This window comes from Brassica napus, chromosome C9 (genome assembly GCF_020379485.1).
Source record: "Brassica napus cultivar Da-Ae chromosome C9, Da-Ae, whole genome shotgun sequence".
Taxonomy (NCBI): Eukaryota; Viridiplantae; Streptophyta; class Magnoliopsida; order Brassicales; family Brassicaceae; genus Brassica; species Brassica napus.
Window position 1 is genome coordinate 52,865,917 of NC_063452.1, and position 18,891 is coordinate 52,884,807.

At 35.1% G+C, this 18,891-nt stretch overlaps 3 protein-coding genes across 3 annotated transcripts; all 3 read left to right on the forward strand.

The window, feature by feature from the left end:
- Positions 1–3,554: 3,554 nt before the first annotated feature.
- Positions 3,555–5,103, forward strand: LOC125575497 (NAC domain-containing protein 90-like). The gene is made up of 3 exons (XM_048767363.1): positions 3,555–4,104; positions 4,300–4,586; positions 4,682–5,103. Exons 1-3 carry the CDS (start codon positions 3,945–3,947, stop codon positions 4,937–4,939), a joined length of 705 nt encoding a protein of 234 aa, XP_048623320.1. The 5' UTR covers positions 3,555–3,944; the 3' UTR covers positions 4,940–5,103.
- A 6,728-nt stretch (positions 5,104–11,831) lies between these two features.
- On the forward strand, positions 11,832–14,638 carry LOC106438369 (mitochondrial fission protein ELM1). Its single transcript, XM_013879499.3, has 10 exons — positions 11,832–12,182; positions 12,439–12,671; positions 12,791–12,887; positions 13,076–13,225; positions 13,336–13,462; positions 13,573–13,685; positions 13,770–13,833; positions 13,932–14,025; positions 14,113–14,221; positions 14,396–14,638. The coding sequence occupies exons 1-10, from the start codon at positions 11,997–11,999 to the stop codon at positions 14,495–14,497; spliced, it is 1,275 nt and encodes a 424-aa protein (XP_013734953.1). The 5' UTR covers positions 11,832–11,996; the 3' UTR covers positions 14,498–14,638.
- A 1,277-nt stretch (positions 14,639–15,915) lies between these two features.
- LOC106438367 (ruvB-like protein 1) lies at positions 15,916–18,864 on the forward strand. Its single transcript, XM_013879497.3, has 12 exons — positions 15,916–16,168; positions 16,475–16,663; positions 16,764–16,895; positions 16,984–17,133; positions 17,241–17,396; positions 17,551–17,685; positions 17,768–17,833; positions 17,915–18,021; positions 18,128–18,227; positions 18,305–18,396; positions 18,492–18,561; positions 18,645–18,864. Exons 1-12 carry the CDS (start codon positions 16,079–16,081, stop codon positions 18,732–18,734), a joined length of 1,377 nt encoding a protein of 458 aa, XP_013734951.1. The 5' UTR covers positions 15,916–16,078; the 3' UTR covers positions 18,735–18,864.
- Positions 18,865–18,891: the final 27 nt, after the last annotated feature.

Sequence of the window (18,891 nt, forward strand, 5' to 3'; positions counted from 1 at the left end):
CGTCGAGTGTTCAACTGGCATAATAAACTGCATGTAGCTTTTTGTCTTACCTTTGGCCCAGAACTGCTCCTACAGCGAAATCACTCGCATCGCACATGATTTCGAAAGGAAGATTCCAGTCAGGTGCTTGTACGATGGGGGTGGTTATCAAAGCTTTCTTTATTTCCTCAAAAGAATTTACGCATTCTGGTGTGAAGTCGAATTTAACTTCTTTACAGAGGAGGGAAGTGAGAGGTCTAGCGCTTTTGCTAAAATCTTGTATGAACCTCCTGTAAAATTCGGCATGTCCGAGAAAACTTCTCACGTCTTTTACGTTTGTGGGTGCCGGCAGACCGGTCATTACTTCAATTTTCGCCCGATCTACTTCTATACCAGCAGCGGACACTTTATGTCCTAGGACGATTCCATCGTTAACCATAAAATGACATTTTTTCCAATTTAGAGCGAGGTTCTTTTCTTCACATCTTGCCAAAACTTTACATAGGTTATCGAGACAGTTTTTGAAACTGGATCCATATACTGAGAAATCGTCCATAAAGACTTCCATGAAATTTTCTATCATATCAGTAAAGATTGACATCATGCATCGTTGGAAGGTGGTAGGGGCATTACAAAGACCGAATGGCATTCTGCGGTATGCGAATATTCCATAAGGGCATGTAAAGGTGGTCTTCTCTTGATTATCAGGATGTATAGGGATTTGGAAAAATCCATAGTATCCGTCAAGAAAACAATAGTATTGGTGATTTGCCAATCTTTCTAACATTTAATCAATGAAGGGTAAAGGGAAATGATCTTTTATGGTGGCAGTGTTTAGCTTCCTATAATCGATACACATTCGATGTCCAGTGACAGTTTACGTGGGAATGAGTTCGTCTTTGTCATTCTTCAATACAGTGATTCCGCCCTTTTTTGTACGACATGCACGGGGCTAACCCAATTGCTATCCGAAATCGGGTAAATGACTCCGGCATCTAGAAGTTTAATTATTTCTTTTTTAACAACTTCTTTCAAGTTCGGGTTCAGTCGCTTTTGGTGTTCCACTGACGATTTCGAACCTTCTTCTAGGTTAATCTGGTGCATGCACAGATCTGAAGAAATGCCAGGGATATCTTCGAGAGAGTGTCCGAGGGCTTTCCTATATTTGCGTAGTTTATTTAATAACAACGCAAGTTCTCCATTGGTGAGGTTGGCGTTCTCGATTACTGGGTATGAATCTTTATGGAGAAAAGCATATTTGAGTCCAGCGGGTAGCTGTTTCAACTCAATCTTTGGTGCCTTTTCGGGATCCCATTCCTTTAAGGAGGATGGTTGTCGATCGACAACTTTCATTAAATATCGATTGACGTTGATTTCTGATACCACTCAAATTACCCTAAGGAGTGAACTACTCTCTCAAATAAGAGGTTCAGTTGCAGTACTTAGAGATCGAATCCACAAGGAGCTAGAGAACCTATTAAATCTAGTCAGGTTATTCATTCTAGGTGTTTGTTGTTTTATGGTTTAAAAGTAAATAACAATCCTAATTGAGCAAGTCTATTGCTCGACTCACAAGATGATTGGGGTGTAACTTTATTGGAAGATATTAGATGCAGGGTTTCTATTCAGGTGTTAGAGATTATAATCCTATAGATGCCTAACATTTGCATGCATGATATATTAGAGCTCAACTCCTTAATCACAGTGATCAGCGATGGCAATGTTAACTGGTTAACTAACTAGATCTTGGATCTCAACTGTCGTCTTTTGATCACAAGAAAGTGTCGATCGATGATCCTATATGGATATCGATCGATACACCTTTCGCAATATCGATCGATTGTCAGAAGACAATATCGATCGATAGCTTCTAGCTAAGCCCTAGGCGCGGGTTGATAATGCTCACTAGTCTCCTAGATCAGTGGTTAGCTCTCTCTAGCAGTCCTAGCATGACAGATTAGATTCAGGACAGGATGATCAAGGATGCTTGACACATGCAAATTCCTAGGTTCATGTTCTAGTTAGCAAGGCTAAAACAAGCATTAAGAACAATCAATCAATGAATATCACAACTCAGAAAATCTATAGTTGTGGCTAATCCATCTAACCTATTTGAACCCTGAATCTAACACGTAAACTACTCAGACATAGCTAAGCAATTCATGACAAAAAATATAGATAAAAACTGCATTGAATAGAATAGATGAATCAATGGAGTTCCAATCACAAATCTCTCTATGACTTTCTCTCCTAAAACTCTCTCTCTCTCTCTCTCTCTCTCTCTCTCGCTGAAAGTAAGAATACAATGGTGGCTAAAGCTCTCTTTTCCTCCTAACATTTAGGCAAGTATATAACTATTAGGTTAAAAACTCGTCAGGGGTAATCTTGTAATTTGGTAAAGCCTTGATTTAAAGTCGGCTGGAACCAAGTCGCGCATCTCGCGTCTCGACATCGATCGATGGTACATGATGTACATCGATCGATGGAACATGATGTACATCGATCGATCATAATCTTCAATCGTCAAGGCTTCTCTTCTGTATCCAGATCTGAATCTCCGCGGCTAGTATAATATTTAGAAGATATCTGAAATTTGGATATATAGAAGTCAAGAATCTGGAACCGGATACTCTAAATTTTTTTGGATATTCGGATCCGTCCTACCATTATGTATGCCTGCCAAAAAAAATTCTTGTAACATACTCGTATTGATATTAAGTAGAAAATGCATATTCTCTAGAAATTATTATAATTAAAATTGTGCTATGTCATAGTAAGATATTATGAAATCAACCTTAAAAATTAGAGAAATGAATTGAAACACCATAAGTTGACTATTATTTTTTTTAGAAATTATTAAATATATAATTATCTGTGAATGAAAAATATGAGATGATGAAAGAAATGAAATTAAAAAAAAAAATGTGAGTTTCATTCAGTTCACTTATTCACACAGAAATAAAAAAAAATATATATACTTTTTTGTTTCGTTCCATTAATAAAATATATAGGATTTTTAACAATTATTCAATTGATAAATATTTTATGGAATTCTATGAACAATACATTTTAAATAGAATTATCCTACAAAATATTCCCTACGTTTCATAAAGTTACATATTCTAGAGAGAAAAAATTGTTTCAAAAAAATCTATTTTTGCATAATGCATATTTTATTAACTAATTGCAAACTTCAAAAAACTTAATTGTACTTATTAGATTTTTATTGCTTAGAATTATGAAGAAAGATAATTAAAAAAAATTATATAAATTTAATGTGTTTTATTAAAATGTGTGAAAAATCTAAAATATGTACTCCCTCTGTTTTCAAAAGTAAGATTTTCTAGAGTATGCACGGTTATTAAGAATTTAATAAATATTTATAATTTAATTTATTTTTTACTTTATTATACACTTTCCAATAACTTTCTACCAATGAAATTTAATCAATTCAAATATTCTCAATTAATATTTCTCAAAAATATAAAAAAATATCTTAATAATATAAAAAATCTATTTTTGTGGAACAAGAAAAAATTCTAAAAAATTTTAGGTTCGGGAACCGAGGGAGTAGCATTTTGAAAGGAAGGGAGTAACATTTTTTGTGGCCTAAGGGAAAAGAGACTGAAATTTGACGCTAAGACAAGGGCTTGACTCGTTCAATGGGGGCATACGTGGGTCCTACAAAAGCTTTACTTAGGAATAAAAGTCATAATAAACACATTACAATGAAAGTAATCAACACACACAAGAATATTCTTCTCTTTCCCAATGTCCGTACAAAAGGTATAATAAACAAACAAAAAACTTAAAACGCGTAAAACTTTTCTAATTTCACTCGGAGATACCAATCTCTACTTCAACAAATAATTAATGCCAACCAGTCTACATATAAAAGCAAATAGTTTGTAATAACATATATCTACAATAAAACGAGGTTTCCTTTTGTAGCAACACATACAACAATGGCGAAGGAGCTTACAGTTGGGTTTCGCTTCTATCCCACGGAAGACGAACTGATTGCGTTCTACCTAAGAAACCAGCTCGAAGGAAGGAGTGGTGACACAATACACCGTGTCATCCCAGTTCTGGATGTCTTTGAGGTCGAGCCTAGTCATCTTCCAAGTACGTGAGCCTCGCTAGAAATGTAGCTTTAAAATCATCAGTTAGTTCTTGAGTCATAAGGGGAAAATATATGTTAGGTTTTACTTTTATAGCACGTCGACTTGTTTCATTACTATAATATATGTGGTAGTGTTAGTCATGTATGGTCTGTGAAACTTATACGTTTGTTGTTGTTTTTCAATTTTCTTTTTGCAGATATTGCGGGAGATAGATGTCGAGGAGATGCTGAGCAATGGTTCTTCTTCGTGCCAAGACAAGAACGCGAAGCAAGAGGAGGCAGACCGAGCAGAACCACTGGTTCAGGGTACTGGAAAGCAACTGGATCACCTGGTCCAGTCTTTTCGAAAGATAACCGAATGATTGGAGTCAAGAAAACTATGGTTTTCTACACTGGAAAAGCACCAACAGGAAGAAAAACAAAATGGAAGATGAATGAATACAAAGCCGTTGATGAAACGTTCAACGTTTCCATAGTCCCCAAGGTTGCATATGTAAAGTTTTTTCTTGATATTTTAAAGAAAATATTCTTGATCATATAAGTTTTTAATTAATGAGATATTTTCTTGTTTTAATGTAGTTGAGACATGAATTCAGCTTATGTCGGGTCTACGTAACATCAGGAAACTCAAGAGCTTTTGATAGACGCCCAATGGGAATTTTTCAGGCAGAGAGAATGCTTACACGTGATGTTGCAGTTGGTGAGAGATCAGTTCGCGTGGAAAGCTCACCAGAAGCTTCGATGTCAGGAGGACATGGTTATCTCTTTGTGAATGGTGAGATGGTCGATGGTTTAACTGAACCAATTTGGGAATGGGAACAGCTGAGTTGGCCTTGAAGCTTGCGAGATTCATAATCAAGTAAATTGAAGTTACGTACTGATTTTTTTTGTCACAAAAAAAGTTACGTACATTATTACGTAGTTGAATTTATGACCAGAAAGATTATTTTTTTGAGCAATAATTTGAGCAAGAATAAATGACAAAAGGTAACTTTCTTTAATTTCGTTTTCTTAGAGAATGTAAAGTCATCGAGCATTTAGAACTTTAGAAACTCAAATGTCAAAACCGTGAAATTAGCTTAATTAAGAGGAAAAAGTCAACAGAGGAAAAAATAAGGGACAGAAACAAACCAAGGATTAAATTACCAAAATAATACTCCCTCTGTTTTGATATGTAAGTAGTTTTAGCAAAAAAAATGTTTGTTTCAAAATGTAAGATGTTTACATAATCCAAAACACCTTTTACATTTATTATATATTGTGTAACCAATCAAATAATTCATATTTTTTTGTTATTGGTTGAATTTATGTATTAAATGCTATTTTTTCAAAAGTAAAAAATTTCTTAATATTCACACTTTTAACTAAAACTACTTACAAATAAAAACAGAGAGAGTATTATATAGTAAGTAGGCTTTGATAGGCAGAAAGTAGAAAAAAAAAACAATTTACTTGATCATGTTTCAATACCAAATATAAACTTTACATAACCGAAAAGAGCCAAAAGGACAAAATTGTTTTTTTTTATATAAGCGTTATCATAAAGGTTGAAAGTGGACAACGACTAAAAAGATTTTTGGTCGTCGATAGTTTGTCGTTAAAGAAAAACACAAGTTTTGGTTCTCTTACATATATACTAAAATTATCATATGATTAGGACATCACCCATGGAGGCTGTGCAGTAAAATTATAAACACATGCTTCGAATTGTAATTCTATTCACGAACTTATAAACTGAGGCTGAGGTTGAAATCAAGCTCGACAATATGTTATATATATATAATATATTCCTTCAAACCTATAGAATATAAAACCCTTAGAAAAACGATTACATTATGCGCGCTCAACGTGATGAAAGTTGTGATTCAGAGTACCTAGTAGGTAAACAAGTCAAATAACGGTATTTAGCCGTCAATTTAAATGATTGGTTTACGTCTACACCATGTGTGTGCAGTGTGCACGTACGTAAGAGATGATTAAATTGTTGTTTTCGAAAAGTTAGTACCATCAACGTTATAAGTTCATATCTAACAAGTAGTCAAGCCTCCTTAACCATGCTCAGCAACATTAATGCAATAACGATGACATATTCGGACAAGGCGACAACAAGCAATCCCCAGGAAATGAGGCAACACGAAAATCACTATTTTGTAATGTCTGTATACTTGCCATACTATAAAGGTTGAAAAGTGGACCAAGACTAAAAGGTTTTTTTTGGTCGTCGCTTGCTTGTTTTTGGGTATTCCTTTATCGGTTTCTGGGTATTCCTTTATCATTTCATCCACTTGGAAGAGTTCCTCTAATTGTATGAATTTTTCTAGAACGTTTTTTTCTTCAATATCATTCAAGAAAGTTTTGCATTGTCTAGTATTCCAAGTTTTCAAGCTTTTATTACAGCAGAGAGAGATCATCCAGGACAAAAAAACTATAGATGTAAAATAAAAAAAAGAATTAATGCTTTTTTTTTTTTGCGATTTTGAATCTGTGAATTGTTAATGAACCTACCACATTTGTTGATTCTATTAGATCTACTATTTCTATCGAGCATGAGTTTCTATTCTAATTCAAATAGAATGTATTAAGCCTATAATCCTTTTTATATTTTTTTCGATCAATACTAAAAGACCTTAAAAGAACAATTAAAAAAATATGATTTTATTCTCGACACGAATAAACTGTCTTTCTTTTCTATCAAATATATCAAGAAAACAAGCATAAAAGAATAGATGAATGTTCAATTGAAAAAAAAAAGAAGCAATTCTTTAGTTTTCCTTTCCACTGCCAAAGTATTTAGTCTTTAAACTTTCAAAATGAATTCATTTCAAAATACTTCAATTGGTACACGTAAGAAGTAAGCCAATTCAGCAGCTTTTTGCTCAATTTCTCGTGTAGTAAAATTCTCATCAGTACTAATTAAAGGAATATCCCATTGACCTCGAATTTCCATATAAAGGACACACCAAGCAGAAACACCCTCTTTAATTTCGATTCTGATGGGCTGGATATCTTTCATAAGGAATCGTAAAAAGATCCGACAGCTTTTTCCAGGAAATCCCTAACGAAAATATGTTCTATCCCTTCTTTTCGGTCGAAAACCACTACCCACATTCCACAAAATAGTGCACAACAAATAGAAACTAATAAAGAGACCCGCGATCCCATAGAAAGACATCACAATCCCTTGTGGAAAATATGATTTGCTGAGATGCAACTAACGATATAAAATTTCTACCAATAACTGGAAGTTTCAACCAATAAGAATCCCAATGAAGCTAAAAATAGGATAAAAGCCCAACAGAAATTACTTGTTTTTCGAGACCCTGTTACAAATTCTATCCATAGAGATTCTAATCGCCAACTCATATATATTTGATCCAGTTATACAATTTTTTGGAATTGAGAAAATATGACTTTCATTTTTTTTGTTTTCAAAGTAACTCTCATCAGCTATAACTATTTTGTTGTGAACCTTTACCTTAGGAGTAATTCATATAATTGTTTATATCTAAAATAATAACATATCCTTCCTTTATATGATCCCCTATAACTATATACATACAAATAAATACATTGACTTGAATTTCATACAGCGGTCCGATGATGATCCATTTTTCAAAATAGTGCAAATTGAGTTACCCCATATAATATGTTTACACATGCATAAAAGTTTTTTTAGTTATGTTTGTAGGAATCTATGTGTTATACAATATTCTACCAAATGGGTCTTATCAAATTGACGTTTTTTCGAAGGGAGTGATATGATTCGGTCTCATCCGATCTAAAAAATCTTATTTTTTTGAATATGAAGAAATAAAGAAGTCATTGCAAGTGCCGGAAAGACTAGGCCTACTAAAGGCACAAAAATAGAGTGTAAGTTGTTGAAAGTTGTCATAAAATGAGGTACCTCAATTTAATATTTGTACTTATTATTGTTATATATATGAATTCTAAAGATATCTTAGAATATCTTGTATTTATTTCTATTATATATATTATATAATTATACTAGTATCTTTAAGTAAATATATATATAATACTAATATGCAACCTAATAGAAATATATAGAACCTACTAGAAATAGAATAAAAAAAATATGTACAAGAAACGCCAAACTAATTAAATGGACTTATTAATCTTTCAAAATAAAATAGATGTATGATCATAATCTCCTTGTTAGATTTATTATTCTTTTTGTTCTTTTTGTCTTCTAATCTACTAATAATAGCAATCCCAATTAATTTCAAAGGTTGTGAATCTCACTTATGTTGAAAGGTTGTGTTTTTTCTAAAAGATGTCAAAAAGTTGTGTCTTTACTAAAAGTTTAATTTTGGAAGGTTGTGTCTTCTCTAAAAATTGTCTAAATAGTTGTGTTTTTTCTTATGATGTAAATACTCAAAAATGTATTTGTACAATTCTTTGTGTTATGAGATGTGTGTAATGGGTTATGTTGTGTCATTTTTTTTGTTGTAAAAGAGAAATTTGATAAGTTGTGACTATTCATATAAGTATCTTTTAAAAAGTGAAAAGTTGTGACTATTCTTATAAGTATCTTTTCAAAATAATTACCTTTAAATTAGAAAAATGCGACTATTCAAATTGAGGAGTTGTGACTATTCAAATAGATTTTTAATATATATAAATAGTCTCTGTCATGCATTTTTCAAAATAAAATTTTCACTAATCGAACTAATAAAATGGTGGAAAAAAAAGTTCTAAGCAGTTAATTGGATACAAATTTTTAGAAGACATTCAAATGAAACGTTATAAACAAAAAATAGTAGGAAGAGTTTTAAGTGTTTGGATAGCTAAAAATCCAAAACGAAATAATGAAATCATTAGTCTAAATTTTCTTATACTAAATGAAAAGGTTTGTCTTTCCCACATGCAAATTTGTTTATATTCATTTCATGTTATTGTTGTGTCCTTGTTATTGTTGCTATTGTAAAACAAACAAACAAACCCATGAATAATAATATCCCATTTTAGTTTATATAAATGTTTATGTATACTACTTTATTGTTTTATTTGATTTTGGTTGCAGATTATCATGTTTATCATGTTTCCTACTGTTTTCTGACAATGAAGATTTTGACGGAGTAGGTTTCGGTAATCATAATTTGTCAAAAACTTAGTCGGTAAGTTCCGATCAAACTGTTGTCGGAATGTGATTGCTTTGTTCCGATGAGAAATCAAGCCGGTAATTTTCCGACAACTTGGTGTATTTAATTAAAAATCAAAGTAAAACTAAAATTAATAAAACCATCAGATATTTCATTATTATAAGAAAATTTAATATAAAATTTTCATCAATAAAGTACTATATTTCCCACAAAGGCAGTGAAGGTGGGTGTGACAGAGGCGGTGATGGTAGAGGAGGAGTGAATTGCAATGGCAGTAGTGGTGGATGAGTTGCAGCGGTGGTGATGGAAGGAATTGCGGTGATGGCGGTGCAAAAAGTTGCGGCGGTAGAGGTGAACAGAGTTGCAGCGACGGTGAGGTTAACGGAGTTACAGTAGCGGTGGTGAATGGAGTTGTAGTGCCGGTGCAGTGAATGGAGTTGCAGTGGCTGTGCGTTGGCGGTGAGCGCTGTGGTGGAGCAAAGAGTTTTACGGACCGGTGGTTCTTGAAGAAACAGTTTAACAAATAATTCTTGAAGAAACATAAGAAAATAAGAGCTTGAGTTTCTGTGTTTGTTTTTGACAAATTCCTTAGGAGAATTGTGACCACTTTCCGGGAACAACGATTCATCACTACATTCCCAGAAACTTCTGATGAGAAATTCCGACAACTTATGTTTCTCTGAAATTATTACCATTACGGACGACAATTTTTGAGAATACATCGAGTAGACTCTTTCATCGAAAATTTCCGAGAAGATGGTGAGAAAATACTGCTCTGCTCGCTAGTTTGTTGTTATGTCGTTAGTGTTATAGTTTATAATTGAGTTTGGTATATTTACTAAAATCATATAAGCTAGAGTGTATGTAAAGCGAAGAGGTGTGTGTAAGAGTCGTGACTTTTTATACAAGAAACTCATTTGTGAAAAGTCACGTAATGAACGAAGAGTGTTCGTTCATGTAAATAATCTATTTAAGTTGGATGTTGTCATATGATCTATATGTTGTCTCTTTATTTTGTATTGACATATTTATGATTTCTTACAACCAAACCTATAAACACATCATATATTTTTAGTATTATCATTAAAGAAATATAGATGCATGAAAGATAATTTTGTAACATATGTATTTCTTCGTAAACAATTGTAAACTATTTTTATTACAAAATATTTAATAAAATATAGAGTTTTTCTTTTCATAAAATGAGTTTCCATGCGATATCACATGAGTTCCAAAAGATAAGTCATTAATAAAGAAATTTTTTTATTCCATTAAAATAAAAATTTATACAAAATTGATTGGAATCTGATTCAACAACAAAGAATTTTCGGGAAATGCAAAAAGATGCAAGACTCTCTATAAATCTATATCTCTATTTGAATTATCTATACATATGCAAGCTAGAGAGAAAAAACTTTGTTTAATTTTTCTAGTCTAATTTAAACTTCACGAAAGCAAAAATTCACTTTTTATCTTGTTAATAAAAGTTTACCGAATAGTAAACAAGGATATCGATAAAAAAATGATTCAAAAGAACAATAAAAATGATCCAGCCGGAAGAGTTCCTCTATTTGATGATACTAGAAGAGTTCCTCTAAAAATGATACAGAAAAATGATCCAACAAGCTATACATAGTTTTCTCTTACGCAAAAAAATAATAATTTATAAGTCTCCTTTCTTCTACGCTTGATTTTCAGAAGTTATACAATTCAACATACTAAAATCGTTATCATATATGATTAGGACATCATCCACGGAACTAGTAACAACTTCTTGATAAACTCTTCCGAATGTGTCCACCACAATAGCTAGTCTACCACCTCAATTGTCTATAACTTGAGACGAAAAGACTAGTCAACCATCTCAATTTCACATAATAATTTCTTCAGGATCTGTGATTAATAATCTTACGGTCCAAACCTTTCAATTACTATTAGTAATTTCATTGCTTCCTTTACCAATGAACTTAAGCTAAATACAGTACGTATCATAACCAGACTCTACATGTAAATAGCTTCAGCGCAGTTTAGAAGCTATTGCAGTCATCTACAAGAAAATGGTAACTACTTGGTAGGATCTCTATTACATTACATGTTGGTAGTTTGTTGTGACAACTCTTACATATATCCAAAAACCTAAGAGAGAAGCGACCGAATGAAATTGGATTCTAAAAAAAAGATGTTTTTATAGTGAGTTAAACATTGATTTATTAATCCAAAATTGTAAATTATTACATGATGATTTTACAACCAAAAATTCTATATGATTTAAAAAGATTGAAGCTAATGTTTCTATTTAAATTACACGTAAACCATTTTATAAAATTCATGTCCAATACTTGTATTTGCACCATACTAAAGAATATGATAAATTGTATTTGTATCATACGCTATACGCATCTGAACAAATGTATCAAGTGTAGGGACTGGATCACAAAGCTGAAAGGGATGAGGGAACTGCGGATAAAGTGAGGAACAGTAGCGGCCCATAATATCAACCATTTGACAATCAAATTCTACATATTGGGCCTAAGAAACAACCCATACACGCGAAACTTTCCAGAGAGACGCCTTTATTTAAAAAAAAAAAAAAAAAAAAAAATCGTTTTAGCAGTTTTATTATATTTAGTTTGTCAATTTGTTTACCAATTTCTAACATTTCGCAAGTTGTCAAAGGCACTTCGGCGTATTCTACACAAAGTTGGATTGAGAGAGAGATCAAATCCTAAATCTCGGCGTCTAGGGTTTTTCGATATCAATCATCAGAAACCGGCATGAGGCCAATCCTGTTGCCGGATCCACCCACTCTATCTACCGGCGTGCCCGAGATTTTCGAGCAAGGCGGCTCCCAGAACGTCGTCAGACGCGCCGTCGTTATCGGAAACGGCTTCCCTGGCTCCGAGAATCAGTGTATCGGTCTCGCTCGCGCCCTCGGCTTGGCGCAAAATCACCTCCTCTACGTGAGTTTCTTCGATTCCTCCCTAAGACATCTTTCGGATAAGTAGCTTGCTAAGAATAAGATTGCAATCGTTACTACTTGTATAGCATGTGTAGAAGTTGTTGTGTAGGATGAGGTGTGACTAGTTATTTGATGAGGAGGAGCTCTTAGAAACAGGGCTACGGACATTTGATAATCTTAAGTTCTGGAATAATATAGGGTTTGAGCAATGGTTTTTGGTTTTTTTGAATGTCTCTTTTTTTTTTTGATGATGGAAGCGAGTTACAAGGCCGAAAGGAGGGATCAATGAGTGGCTACACTGGCTCCCTGTTGGTTTTCACAAGAAGTTGGACTTTATCCTCAGGCATCTCTACCTCTACTCCAGGTTGATGCTTGGTTCCAAACAAAGTAAATACATCGCGTCTGAGAATGGTGGGAGTGTTGGCTTGTCCTCTATTCTAGAGGCTGACGTCAAGAGTATTGTCTCCATGGCTCGTGACACCTATGAAAAGTATGTTACTTTCTATTTATTTTTTTTCGTTGTGGCGTTTTTGTGAATTGAAAGTAGGAAGCTAAGCTTGAACGTATTGCAATTCATCTAGCTAAGGGATTTTTATTTTCTTTTCGCAGGGATGGCCCGTTAGTAGTGATTGCATGTGGGAGAGATACAGTTTCTATTGCTAGCTCCATAAGGCGTCTGGCTTCTGAAAACGTCTTCGTTGTTCAGGTTTTGTTATATGATTTAACCTGGTTGTTATGTTACGTAGACGCTTTAGCTTTGAAATACTACTGTTGGAGATACAAATATAATTTAGTATAGTATCTAGAGGAAAGAGTACTGTTCATGAATCCTGTGAATGATCATATAAAAGGACTGAATCCTAATAATTGATATTTGGTCTTCTTTTTTTGTAGATACAACATCCTAGATCACACTTAAATAGGTTTGACATGGTGATCACACCTCGTCACGACTACTATCCTCTAACCCTCGAAGCGCAAGATCAAGTTCCTAGGTTTATGCGTGCTTGGATTACTCCACGTGAACCACCTCAGGATCATGTTGTAAGTGCCATGTTTTTTTCTCCATTCTCTTTTCCATCATATTACTGTAGATTAAACTTGTTGTGGAGATTTCATTTGTAATTACCATGAATGTGCACACTTATTTTCAGGTCTTGACTGCTGGAGCTCTCCACGGGATCGATTACGCCACACTCCGTAAATCAGCTAGTGCCTGGCATGATGAGTTTGCTGCTCTTCCAAAGCCCTTAGTTGTGGTTAACGTTGGCTGGCCTAGACGTATGTTCTGTTACTCTATTAAGTTACTAGATGGCGTTCTTACACTTGCACCATATAACACATGAGCCCCTTTTTCTTATTGGCATGGGTTTTCTTGGCTTTATGAACAGGTAACTGCCGTTATGGCGCAAACCTCGCAAAGCAGTTAACAGACGCCCTTCTCAGTGTCCTTGATAGCTGTGGAAGTGTCAGAATCGCCCTCTCGTACAGAACCCCTGAAAAGGTCTCCTAACACATGTTTCTATTAACTAGAATAGTTATAGCTGATGCTCTTGGGTTTCACCTCGTATTTTGCTACGCCAAGCAGGTTTCAAGAGTAATTTTCAAAGAGCTAGGAGATAACCCAAAAGTCTTCATTTGGAATGGCCAAGGTACTGATGATCCACAGCAAATTTTGCTTCAGCTTTGTGCACAAACACAATGCAATGAAAAAAGGTTTCTAACGCTTGTTCTTAAAATATTAATCCAGAACCAAATCCTTACATGGGACATTTAGCTTGGGGTGATGCATTTGTAGTGACAGCAGATTCTGTCAGTCTCATAAGTGAAGCCTGCAGCACCGGGTATATAACATACTGAGATAATCCTTTCAGTTTTCTTATTCTTTCGTACAGAAACTATATGGTCTGAGTAATACTTCTATGCTGCAGGAAACCAGTGTATGTTATAGGAGCCGATCACTGTAAATGGAAGATTGCAGATTTCCACAAGTCTTTGAGGGAACGAGGAGTCGTTCGCCCATTTACAGGTTTCGAAGACGTGAGTATCTCTACATTTTCTTAGAACACTCTAGATAGTTTTCCCGTTTTTCATTCTCCATGGCAATGGAACATAGGGAGTTTTCTGGTGAGACTTGTGTTGCGTCCGGTCCTCCATGTCTCCATGATGTTCATTGATCTGGTTTGGTATTAAATGTTTTTTTTTATTGTATAGATGTCGGAAAGTTGGAGTTATCCGCCATTGAATGACACAGCAGAAGCAGCTATGAGAGTACGGAGTGCATTAGCTGCACGTGGATGGAGTCTACGCTCTTGAAAACTATCATACGTTTTTTTGTTTATACAATTTATTTCTGGAATCACAGTTCTCGAAAGTTGTAGAGAAAGAGAAGCCTAAGACAATCGGATGTGCAGAAAGAAAGAAAGAAAAGGTGACGGTACCATTTTGAAGGGTTTATTTACGTTTCTTGTGCCCTAAATTTTTTGCTCATATTACCACACAGTGAATCTCTATACCTCTTCTCAATTGGAGTGGTGGCTCTTTGTGAAATAAAGAGAGTGGGAAGTTCTTTTTCCCCTTTGTATTGACTTGTCGGTGATATTCGAATGTGTAGAATGAAAAAATCTCACACGTTCAATAATTTCGTTTTTGATACATTATACTATTATAGGTTGAGGTAGTTACAAGAAGAAACGAGAAGGTTGCCTTAGGGATGGGCGTTCGGGTCCTCGGGGTCAAAGATTTCAGTTCCATTCGGATATCTTTAAATTTCGGTTCGGGTTCGGATAATCCATTTAAATTATTTTTAAAATTTTAAAATTCATTATATATTTTAAAATACTCAAAATACGTAAACTTAACATATAAATTGGTTTGATTTGAATATTTGGATAGAGAATAAATAAATATTTTACGTATTTTTGGTATTTTGAGTATACTTTAACTATTTAAAACATTTATTTTTGATTATTTGTATATATTTTCAAGTATTTTTGATAAGTTAAAAGTATCAAATATATTTTGGATATTTTTTAATATACATTAAATCTAAAAAATAATTAATATATAGATTTATAAATCTATTTCGGATACATTCGGGTACCCGAAATATTTCGGTTCGGACCGGATTCGGTTTCGGTTCTTTAAATACCAAAATTTTATGCCTATTCGGATATTTAATCAATTTCGGTTCGGGTTCGGTATTACTTTTTCGGATCGGGTTCGGTTCGGTTTTTTGGATCCGGGTTTTTTGCCCAGCCCTAGGTTGCCTTGAGAAACCTCGTCTGTTTTAGTTATTTTTTTTTCCTTTCAGGCTACAACTCACTCTGCATCCTCAGACTCAGTTATAAGTCTTAGGCACATGAGTCCAGTTTATGTTTCCCTATGAGATCAAGAACCAAACAATTTACAAAATGGTCTAACTCCGAAGGTTGTGCGCAGATCACAATTTACAATTTAATTGGTTGTCTCTACACTTAACTAGATCTGATGCTTTTGTGCACAAAACAAACCACAGCCATGGCTGGAACTATCCGCAAGGCCACACCAATGTGGAGAGAAAAAGACAGGAATCAAACTTGACAATAAAATGTGAAAAGAAAGCAGAAACTAAAAATAAAAACTTTGTAAAAAGTAAAAAACACAGATAACCTCCAATTGTTATTCAATTTAAAAGGTTAGGGTGATATTGTAAATAAAAAGGGAATATAAGGGCCATTACTGCAACAAAGATGAAAATATAAACAGAGAGGTTTTGCCAATTCAGAGAAGAAGCATCGAAAAGGAGAGAGAGAGCTCGAACTCTTCCGCCGTCGTCGGAGATTACAGTAAAAGGACCTATATATACATCTCAGACGTGACTCATCAGAAGTCCGACAACGCCAACAGTTGACGGAGATGGAGAAAGTAAAGATCGAGGAGATTCAGTCCACCGCGAAGAAACAGCGGATTGCCACTCACACTCACATCAAGGGTCTTGGCCTCGAGGTTCTCCTCCACTCTACACTGTATCGCTCGAACTTCGTCAGTTTTTTTTTTAAGGATTTAAAGCTCATTCCTTTGGTTTGGTACGCTCAGGAGACTCAGAGTATAGTGTTTCTAGATGTAACTGCAGTAGGTTTCTCTATGCTCGTGTAGCTCAATGTTCTTTAGGGTTTAAAGTTTTAGGCTTTTTGAGGTTTTATAGCTATATGTGGTTCTTTTACTGACAGTTATGTCTCAAAGCATTAGTGTGGTTTCTTTCTATAGCTTGGAATATAGTTCCATTCGCTGATTCGTTGTCTCCGTTTCTAGCCAACCGGAATCCCTATACCATTAGCGGCTGGATTCGTGGGTCAACTTGAGGCTAGAGAGGCAGCTGGTCTTGTAGTGGACATGATCAAGCAGAAGAAAATGGCTGGCAAGGCTCTTCTGCTCGCTGGACCTCCGGGGACAGGGAAAACAGCGTTGGCTCTTGGAATATCCCAAGAGCTGGGTAGTAAGGTTAGTCTCAGATGTCTTTAGCTTACATCTCTTATGTTCCATAGACTCCCACATGGCTTCATTAGATATGGTATGAATGCTTTTTTATTCGTGTTTGTAGGTTCCCTTCTGTCCAATGGTTGGATCTGAGGTTTACTCATCAGAGGTTAAGAAGACTGAGGTTCTCATGGAGAATTTTAGGCGTGCCATTGGGTTACGTATTAAGGAAACCAAAGACGTCTACGAAGGAGAGGTGTGTGTGCTGCTATTTTCAGTTTCTTTCTTGTGTAGTAATATGGTCTCTCTTTGCCGTCAGATTCTTAACATGTTTTGTCTTCCAGGTTACGGAGCTGTCCCCAGAAGAAACTGAAAGTCTTACCGGAGGTTACGGCAAAAGCATCAGTCATGTTATCATTGGACTCAAGACAGTCAAAGGAACCAAACAACTTAAGCTGGATCCCACTATCTACGATGCCTTGATTAAGGAGAAGGTTAGTTTTTTTACTTCTTGGCACCTGTCATTGTTGTTATCCTTTGCTATCAGTTATCAGGTCATTATGTACGCAGGTTCGTCTTATATTTACTGTTTGGCTCCCAGGTAGCTGTAGGAGATGTTATATACATTGAAGCAAACAGTGGAGCTGTAAAGCGGGTGGGTAGAAGTGATGCTTTTGCCACTGAGTTCGATCTGGAAGCAGAAGAATATGTTCCACTTCCCAAAGGAGAGGTTCACAAAAAGAAAGAGATAGTGCAGGTTTACCTTCTATGACCTTTTCTTATCCCAAGAACTCTCTCCCTCTGTGTAGTACTAATTATCATCATTGTAAATATTATGTTTTACGGATAATCATACATCGTACGTTTGTTCTTTTGTGGTAGCCTCTAAAAGCTTTCTTGACTTTGGTTAGGATGTGACGCTTCAAGATCTGGACGCAGCAAATGCTCGACCTCAAGGCGGGCAGGATATACTTTCTTTGATGGGCCAAATGATGAAACCCCGGAAGACTGAGATCACTGATAAGCTGCGCCAAGAAATTAACAAGGTGACTTCTTCACTGAGACCAAAATGATTCTTGTTTAAATTTCGCTACAGGTCTAATAGTATGGAATGTATGATTATTACAGGTGGTGAACCGTTATATAGATGAAGGTGTTGCAGAGCTTGTTCCCGGAGTTCTATTTATCGACGAGGTTCCTAATTAAATTATCTCATTCCACCATATTGATGTTGCTCAGGACTCAGGAGCAGTGATTTAACTTTATTAACTCCAGGTTCATATGCTTGATATGGAGTGCTTTTCTTACTTAAACCGTGCTCTTGAGAGCTCGCTATCTCCAATAGTAATATTCGCAACAAACAGAGGAGTTTGCAACGTAAGGTGAGGATAAACGCTGGACCTTGGTAGATAAACTATCAGTTTCTGCCTTTGAAATCATGTGAATTTGGGTTTAACTTAAGTGTTATGATTCACTTTGTTTTTGCAGAGGGACTGATATGCCGAGTCCCCATGGAGTCCCTATTGACTTGTTGGATCGGTTGGTCATAATCAGGACCCAAATCTATAACCCTTCTGAAATGATACAGGTCACTCAGTTGTCATTTTAGTTTTTTTGCATTCCAGTTAATTAACAACATTCTAATAGATTTAGTTATGTCCCCAGATTATAGCTATCCGTGCGCAAGTAGAAGAGCTAACAGTGGATGAGGAATGCTTGGTCGTACTTGGGGACATTGGGCAAAGAACATCCTTAAGGTTTAAAGACTGAACTAGCAAGCATTACTGCTTCTTTTCAATATATGTTTCTTTGTCTAAACTTTTTTATTTATTTATTGTGCTTTCGCTTTCAGGCACGCAGTTCAGCTTCTGTCTCCTGCCAGCATCGTAGCGAAAATGAATGGACGTGACAACATTTGCAAGGTGCTTCCTTATGAATCTTGGAACAAAACAAAGCAGTATAAAAATGAATGTTGTTGTTGTTAATCTCTTGGTATTTTTGACAGGCTGATATAGAGGAAGTAACATCACTCTACCTTGACGCCAAATCATCAGCAAAGCTTTTGCACGAGCAGCAAGAGAAATACATCTCATGAGAAACACACTAATCGAATGTTTTTGCTCCTCTTTAAGCCATTATGTAATGCCTATGACGTGGAGAAATCTTAATTTAATGGGATAGAGTTGGTTTCATGATAACATTCTACTTGAACCAGTCACTTGATTCGATTGTTACACCTACATTAGTTGTGC